Source organism: Bos javanicus, chromosome 7, assembly GCF_032452875.1.
Source record: "Bos javanicus breed banteng chromosome 7, ARS-OSU_banteng_1.0, whole genome shotgun sequence".
NCBI classification, from domain to species: Eukaryota; Metazoa; Chordata; class Mammalia; order Artiodactyla; family Bovidae; genus Bos; species Bos javanicus.
This window is the reverse complement of record NC_083874.1, coordinates 39,891,583-39,900,554: the sequence shown is the minus strand read 5'-3', so window position 1 is coordinate 39,900,554 and position 8,972 is coordinate 39,891,583. Positions and strand designations below refer to the sequence as shown.

At 42.0% G+C, this 8,972-nt stretch overlaps 1 protein-coding gene across 1 annotated transcript; it reads left to right on the top strand.

Moving 5' to 3' along the window:
* The first annotated feature begins 7,270 nt into the window (after positions 1-7,270).
* On the top strand, positions 7,271-8,218 carry LOC133251124 (olfactory receptor 2V1). Its single transcript, XM_061423193.1, has one exon. It carries the CDS (start codon positions 7,271-7,273, stop codon positions 8,216-8,218), a length of 948 nt encoding a protein of 315 aa, XP_061279177.1.
* Positions 8,219-8,972: the final 754 nt, after the last annotated feature.

The following is an 8,972-nucleotide window of genomic DNA, read 5'->3' as shown; positions in this document are numbered from 1 at the left end:
CTGCCAGGGTCAGGAAATGAGGGGGTCACAGGAGGTCAACTGGAGACAGTCTGCCCTTACCAGGGAACTGTCACTGCAGAGTTCTCAGAAGGTGGGGAGGGCATTCAACATCTATTAACATGCAGGAATGATAGAGAGAGAGACAGACAGGCACATAGACAGACAAGCAGATAGATCACACACTGGACTTCAGATATCTCACTGCAGATGACACTGATATATACCCAACAGGGTTCCCCAGTGCCCCCCTACATTCCTGATCTTCCCTTAAATCCTAGAAAATCCTAGAAAACCAAATAAGGAAGATCTCTAAGTATCAAAATGAAAGGAGCAGGATAAAAAGGAAATGGCAACCTACTTCAGTTTTCTTGCCTGGAGAATTCCATAGACAGAGGAACCTGGCAGGTTATAGCTCTTGGGATCGCGAGAATCAGACATGACTTAGTGCTATCTTTCTTTTCCACTCTTCCCTGTGGTGGATCCCCAAGCTCCCAATCAGATCTGAACTGAGCAGAGGCCATGGGCAAGGTTTTTAATTTGGTGAGAGATTTAAGATATGACTTGTATCAAGCTGGGTCTTAGCCTACCTGAAAGTTGGTCTTGATTAGCTAAGTGGAGATAGGTTTCTACCTGAAAGTGGACCAGACAGCCCTGGGATCAGCTTGAACTCCATCAAAGGTGGTGAAGGATATTCCAGGAATGAAGGTGGTCCTATATAAACACAAAGCTGTTTTTTGGTTGTATGCAATCATGTTTCACCCAGTCACTATGTAGTTTAAATAAATAGTAACATAATAGATTTCACAGGATACAACAAATTACCAGTTGTATGGACAATACACTGTATGAGCTCAGAGAGGCTTAAAGGGTGTGGAATGAATTTTTAGAAGGGGAGAATAGTAATGAAGAGCTTTAGGTGGGTATTTATAGAATAAATTGTTTCAGTAGGAAAAGACAAAGCAGACAAAATAATTTCCAATAGAAGTTTAACTTGAGCAAAAATATGGACGTGGAAAAACTTCAAGTACTTATAGGAAACCAGAGTAGGTCAGCAGGTTGAGGACAATGACAGAGAAGGAGGCTGGAGCAGAAGGGTATGAACGGCTGTATGGAATTTCTTAAAAAAACAGTTTACTGTGCCTAGAAGTAGCCTGACAGAGGTCTATTTATTTCTAGGTCTCTCTGTCTCCACCTCCCTGTGTCTTCCCAGCTATCTTTTCGATTCCCCTTCTCTCAGCCTTCTGATCTAATCTGTTCTTTCTGTGCATCAACCTCCAACTGAAGGCCCCAAGAGCTTTGTATGGCAGATAAAATGTATTTATTACTGTTGTGAAAATAAAATAAAAATCAGTCATACTTCAAAGAGTTAAAGAATATTAGCGCGTATATATGGAACTTAGAAAGATGGTAACGATGACCTTGTATATGCGAGACAGCAAAAGAGACACAGATGTAAAGAACAGACTTTTGGACTCTATGGAAGAAGGCGAGGGAGAGATGATTTGAGAGAATAGCATTGAAACATGTATATTACCATATGTGAAGTAGATCACCAGTCCAAGTTCGATGCATGAAATAAGGCATTCAAAGCTGGTGGGAGGGAGGTGGGAGGGGGGGTTCAGGATGGGGACACATGTACACCCATGGTTGATTCATGTCAATGTATGGTAAAAACCACTACAATATTGTAAACTAATTAGCCTCCAATTAAAATAAACATATTAATTAAAAAAACAGAGTTAAAGAAAAACATAAATTGACATAGGCAATTTGATTTCCAATGAATTGGTCATTTTGAAAATTGATTTCATGGGACGTAAAGACAAAATTAAAGTGACTATTAACTTATCATCAAACCTGGGGCATCCTTGAGAGTGAAAGAAAGTGCTGTCCATGATTATACTGGGAAGACAGACATGATAATGAAATCACAATGAAATCACAGGACTGCTCACAGAAAAACTGTGAAAGACACTGATTTGACAAGGTTTGGGATGACACCCAGCTCCCCTGACACCATTTGACTCTCTTGAAGATGAATGCTCTTCTTTCCCTCCCACTAGGTTATAAACTCCTTAGGGCTAGAATTGTGTTCAGTCCCCACCTTTGATTCGAGTGTAACTGTTCACTCAGTGCTCTGTATATCATGGGTTCTCAATAAATATATATTGACTTCATGGGGAAGGCAAAAAAAAAAAATAAATAAATAAACGTGGATTGTGGGATGCAGAAAAAGCCTATCAGGAAATCCAAGGGTGGAGACCCCATGAGAGACCTCAGGGTCACTGTGAAAATGTGGAATTTGTCTGTGATGGAGGTTAGAGCACCAAGAAACTTGCCCCACTTCCTGTGCCCTGGCTGCCCTCTGCCTCTCTAATGGCCAGGTTTCCTCCCTCCATCCCGCTGGCCTTCTTCTGGTCTTGTCCCCAAGCTCCCTATTTGGTTTTCTTTAATTATAAGCTTGGGAGCTTCTGCTCCAGGGCTGGAATTTGTGGGCTCCTCTGGGACTTCACAGTTTTAACTTCCTCACTCAGATTCAGTGTTAAGTATTTCACAGGCAACGGGAGATAGTTCTGCAACAAGGGCAGAGGGGCAGCCCATGGAAGGTGGACTGGCATCAGAGGGTGGGCTCAGATACACAGATCCTGACTCTGTCCCCATCTGCCCACCACCATCTCCTTGACTAAGTTTTCTTTCTCCATATCCCCTTATGCTAAGAGGAAGCTGTTGTCTGTCTGAGTCTTGCTGTGTGAGCTGGAGAGTCACAGGGAGGCTGCAGGCAACACCTCAGCCTGAGTCTGGCTAAGAAGTCGGTGGGGGCAGAGGAAGGAGGTCAAAGCTGGGGGAAGGGTCTCCTCCCTGTGTACTCTGACACAGTAAGTACAAATAAGAAAAGGGCAATGAAATGATTTTGACACTGGAATCTCTGCCATAGGGTATCTGCTGAATTTTTTTTTCTTCAGGGAACCCACTTAAAGGTGAGTGAGGATCTTTTCCTGTCATCCTTCTTCTCTCCTCTTTCCAGTTCCTATTACTAATTGCTGGTCATTTCACATTTCTGCTTGAATATCATTTTTTCTTTCCACTGTTGTCTGTCTCCTTCAGCTTCCCCCCCCCGCTTTTTTTGGAGTTGTTGGTGGGCATATACCTTTTAGTGTTATGTGTCTTTTCTGTCTTACTTCCAGTCCTTTTCTTTTTAAAAATTGTTCAGTTTTAATTGAAGGATATTTGTTTTGCAATATTGTATTGGTTTATGCCACATCAACATGAATCAGCCATAGTACCTCTATGTACGTATGTCGCCTCCCTCTTGAACCTCCTTCCCACCTCCCACCCCATTCCATCCCTAGTTTGTCACAGAGCCCACCTTTCTTCTAGTTCTTTGCATTTGATCTATTTCTCTGTTTTTCTTCCTTTAATTTCTAATTGATCTTTTCCTTTTTTTTTTCTCTCGGTTTGGATTGGGAGCCTTAGTGTTGGGTTCCTGGGTTGAATAGTGGTTTACAGCAGGAAGACAAAGGATGAGTGGGGAGAGGTAGGGGTGAAGGGGCAGGAAGGACAGGACTGATATGGGACTTAGTGTCAACCTGTCCTCCAATGTATATTTTAGCTACAAAGTGGCTTCTCTATGCTGTCCTTTCCAGGGAAAAAATGAAGCCATTAACTAAATAGCGGAAAGGAAGGAAATTAATGAGCACGAAATTAATAACGTGGAATACTAGGATAGTTTCTTGAGTTGTTTGCATATTACAATCACTCATTCAACAATATTTACTGAGTGTATAATACATGTCAGTTACTGCTCTAGGAGCTGGGGATTCCCGATGAGAAAAAATGGCATTGGGGGAATATGGATTCTAGTTGAAAAGCAGAAGACAAATCTGTATGAATTAAATGTAGCAAGTCTGACGGTGTTGAATGCTATGAGAAACACAAGGCAGGGAAGGAATAGGGAGGAGAGAAGGATTTCAATTGCAAATAGGTCTGAGGAAGCCCTGGCTTAGAAGGTTAGTTAGTAGGTGAAGGGACAAGGTAGAATTTATGTGCGATCAAATTTCCATGAATAGGTAAGAGCAAGCACTAAGGTCCCTGAGGCTGGGATGGGAGTAAACACAGGATGCTGATGAGACCAGAGTCATGGGGATTCTGGGGAGAACAGAAGAAAAGGAGGTCTGAGTGGTGATAGAAAGTCTGTTGATAGGCATTCCTTTATTCTTGAAAAATTTTGTCTTTTATTCTTACAGAGATGAGTTCACTTTAGTGGTTAGCTGCTCAGTCACATCCAGCTCTTTGCGACCCCATGGCTACCCTGTCCATGGGGATTCGCCAGGTAACAATGCTGGAGTGGTTTCCATGCCCTCTTCCAGGGGCTGTTCCCAACCCAGGTCTCCTGCCTTGCAGTGCAGTGTGCAAATAGACTAGGATAGGGGCAGGGATGGAATGGCTGATGAGACAAATGCAGTTAGAGACCATTATCATCCAGGAGAGCAGTGATGACAGTGTGGCCAGGTAGGATGGGCAAGAATGGAAAGTGGTCAGGGGTCGATACATTTTGCAGAAAGAACCACCAGAGATTTATGATGTTGGGATGTGAGAGGGAAGGAGAAATTCAATATGACCCATGTGTTATATCCTGAGAAACTGGACAGACCTGCCCTTAATTTACATGGGAAGGTTAGACCAGGTGTTTTGTTTCTCCAGAGGAGACCAAGGACTCTATCTGATCACTTTAGGTAGGATAAGCCCATTGAACATCCAAATGGAGATGGTGAGTATAGAGTGATATAAGAATTAGAATTCAAGGGAGCTTATATGTCATTAATCAACTCTATAGTATTGTAGCATACAGTGGTGGGTGAGGGGGAAAGTGGAGGTGTGGAGTGTATGTCTTTGAAGGTACATGCAGCCAAATGATTATATACACATTGGGTCCTTAACATAAAAGGAGGAATTGCTGGTGTGAGGTGGAACCTGGTTTGTTCAGTTGATTGATTCAGTCTGGGTCTGATATGGCCAAGATGGTATTTGAAGACTATAGGAACAGTGATTTGCTCCTGTAGTATTTGCACCTTTGTGTAAATCACACAAAGGTGTGATTTACCTCCCATCACACCTTTGTGTTGTTTTTGGCAAGGATACCTGGGCATGTCTTTTCTGGACATGAGTCAGAACATGCTCTGTTCTGTAGGAATTCAGCTCAGAGAGCCTACCTCCATGGTGGTGGATCTGGGCAAGGCTATCCTAGTTTTAGAAATTACTCTGTTTCTTTGTACAAAGAGTGTATCTTGTGTGGTTGCCTTGTTTCTTCTTTGCAAGGAGGTAAAGTAGACATGAATATATCCTAAATCAATGTCTCCTGGATACCCCTGTTATCCATTTGCAGAGAAATCCTATTCTTTTGTAAGTATCTCAAGGTCAGATCAGATCAGATCAGTTGCTCAGTCTGTCTGACTCTTTGCGACCCCATGAATCGTAGCACGCCAGGCCTCCCTGTCCATCACCAACTTCCAGAGTTCCCTCAAACTCACGTCCATCGAGTCAGTGATGCTATCCAGCCATCTCATCCTCTGTCGTCCCCTTCTTACTATATCACTTACTATCCCTCAGATGAAGAAATATAGCAATGAAGTAATATATTGAGGTCAAGAACAAGGGCTACAGCAATTGAAGCGGGAGTCTCTCTACTTTCAGAAAGTGGAAGTTGCAGCTATATATTAGTTCACCTTGATTATTTTTATTCAATCAACACATATGTATTGAGGATATACTATGAACCAGGAAGCCATTAGGGGCTGAACCCATTAGGGGGTGCCAATGTCATGGTGAATGATAAATGATGCTCTTATTCCAATAGGATGAGACAGACAATAAAAGTTATAAAATGTAATCCTGTGTGTGTTGAATGGTATAAGTGCTGTGGACAAAACAAAAGCAAGAAAGGACTTGAAAATGCAAGATGTTTATAATTTTAGTGACTTTCACAGAATGTATCTCTTAAGAGATTGGCATTTGAGTAAAAATCTGAAGCAGATGAGAGATAGAAATATGAGGAAAGAGCATTCCAAAGAGGAAAAATGCAAAGATCCAAAGGTGGGAGTGTCCAAGGAAATTCAAGGAAACACAGTGAGCAAAGGGGACATGGTAGGAAGCGAGGTCAGAGATATGACAGTGCGTGTTTGTGTGTGTATCGTGTAGGGCCTGTGTGCCACTCTAAGTATTTGGGCCTTATGTGGGGTAATTTGGAGCTTCCCTGGTGGCTCTTATTTAATTTGAGAAGTCATTGAGATGCTTTCAGCAAGAAAATTACATTGTATGACTTACATTTTAAGCAGACTCATTTGAACTGTTATGAGAATAAACTCTAGGGTTTCAGTGGTAGAAGCCCGGAGGCTGACTAGAAGCCTGTAAGAGTCCATCTAAGACAGAATCGTGGCTTGGACCAAGGCAGCTGTAGAGGAGATAAGCATTAACTGGATTCTGAGATATTATGAATAATATAGACAAGAGGCTTTTCTGATAGTTGGATGTAAAAGACATAGAAGAATTAAAAATAATTCTAAGGTATTTGAGCTCAGCAAAATAAAGAACATCTCAAGTATCCATTACTTTCCTTTATTATAACATATATGAATTATCTCTTGGGATGAAATGGTCCAAGTTCTGCTAGAGATAGTATACTGAGTCCATCTAGTCCTGCTAAAAAGAGTCAGTGCCATATGGGAAAGCCAGTATTTTGCCTATTGAAAGAGGATTGTCCAATAGTCCTGTGACACATAAACTAACTCAGATTCTATTCTTCTTGGTATGGATACATACAAATGTAGATAAATGGTTCAATTCTATGAGATAGCAAATATCTTATCATCTATATTTTGGGAAAAATGTAAGAATGTGCTGTGCTAAATCGCTTCTGCCATGTCCAACTCTTTGCAACCCTATGGACTAGCTGGCCAGGCTCCCCTGTCCATGGGATTCTCCAGGCAAGAATACTGGAGTGGGTTACCATGCCCTTCTCTAGGGGATCTGCCCAACCCAGAGATCAAACCCATGTCTCTTACATCTCTGGCATTGGCAGGTGGGTTCTTTACCACTGTGCCACCTGGAAAGCTCCTAACCTCTTATATACCCCTAAGTATGTACTATTGTGCTCTAATGAATTACAAAAGATACAGATGACTGAAGAAGAATAATTCAGAGATTAGTAAAGACATGTCTCTCAATCTCAGAATTTCTCTGTCCATGTTTTCAGGTGACTGTGAACAACTGAACCATGGGGATATGGTTGAACCAATCATCCATAGATGGCTTCATTCTCTTGGGCATCTTTTCTCATAGCCAGGCTGATTTTGCCCTATTCTCTGTGGTTATGGTGGTCTTCACAGTGGCCCTCTGTGGGAATGTCCTCCTCATCTGCCTCATCTACATGGATCCTCGACTTCATACACCCATGTACTTCTTCCTCAGCCAGCTCTCCCTCATGGACCTCCTGTTGGTCTGTGACATTGTGCCCAAGATGGCATTCAACTTCTTGTCTGGCAGGAAGTTCATCTCCTTTGTGGGTTGTGCCATACAAATTGGATTTTTTGTCTCTCTTGTGGGATCTGAAGGGCTCTTGCTGGGACTCATGGCTTATGACCGCTATGTGGCCATTAGCCACCCACTTCACTATCCCATCCTCATGAGCCAGAAGGTCTGTCTGCAGATTGCTGGGAGTTCATGGACTTTTGGGATAATAGATGGAATGATACAAATGGTGGGAGCCATAAGCTTACCCTACTGTGGCCCAAGGAATGTGGATCATTTCTTCTGTGAGGTTCCAGCTTTATTGAAACTGGCCTGTGTAGACACATCCATTTTTGATTCCCTGCTTTTTGCTTGCTGTATCTTCATGCTGCTCCTGCCCTTCTCCATCATTGTGGCTTCCTATGCTCGAATTTTGGGGGCTGTGCTCCATATGCACTCTGCTCATGCTCGTAAAAAGGCTCTGGCCACCTGTTCTTCCCACCTTACTGCTGTGTCCCTCTTCTATGGGGCAGCCATGTTCATCTACCTTAGGCCTAGGCGCTATCGGGCCCCAAGCCATGACAAGGTGGTCTCTCTCTTCTACACAGTCCTAACACCTATGCTCAACCCTCTCATTTATAGCTTGAGAAATCGGGAGGTGATGGGCGCCTTGAAGAAGGGGCTGGATCACTGCAGGGTTGGCAACTGGCACTGAACACCAGGGCATCTGGAGCCTGGTGCTGCCACCTCCTGTTTGCATAATGTTGGCAAGTCATTCACACTTTGTGAGTGACTGTTTCCTTATCAATAAATGGGAATCATGACACTGCCCTACCTCACAGGGATTTTGTTGGGATAACTATATGTAAATCTAAAGTGCCATGAGGAAGCAATGCATTGTTATTATCATTATTGATCATTTATGAAGTCTTTGAAGGAAATTCACTCTATTTTTAATTCTTCTTGGTTATAGTTGTGTTTTATTGAGTGCTTGCTATGTCCCGGCCACAGTCTTTTTTCATTTATGTATCATCTATATTATTTAGTTGATGATTTCACCTAAATATAAATATTTTTAAATAAAAATTTTCTAGATGGGAGAAATTGAGTCTCTATGATTCTTTATTGGGTGGTTCCTAGTCTAAGGGATGTGGGGGAGGGAGAGTCATGGAATGGGAGTTTGGGGTTGGTAGATGAAAACTACTTCCTTTAGAATGGGTAAGCAACAAAGTCCTACTGTGTAGCACAGGTAACTATATCCAATCTCCTGGAATAAACCATAACGGAAAAGAACTTTTAAAAAAGAATATATATATGTGTAAAACTGAGTCACTTTGCTGTATAGCGAAGATTGGCAAAACATTGTAAATCAATTATACTTAAATAAAAAAGAAATACAAATATATCCCTAAATGCTAATAAATTATTTATGTATTTCCAGTACCTGGTTTTGTGTCTCATAGGTAGTA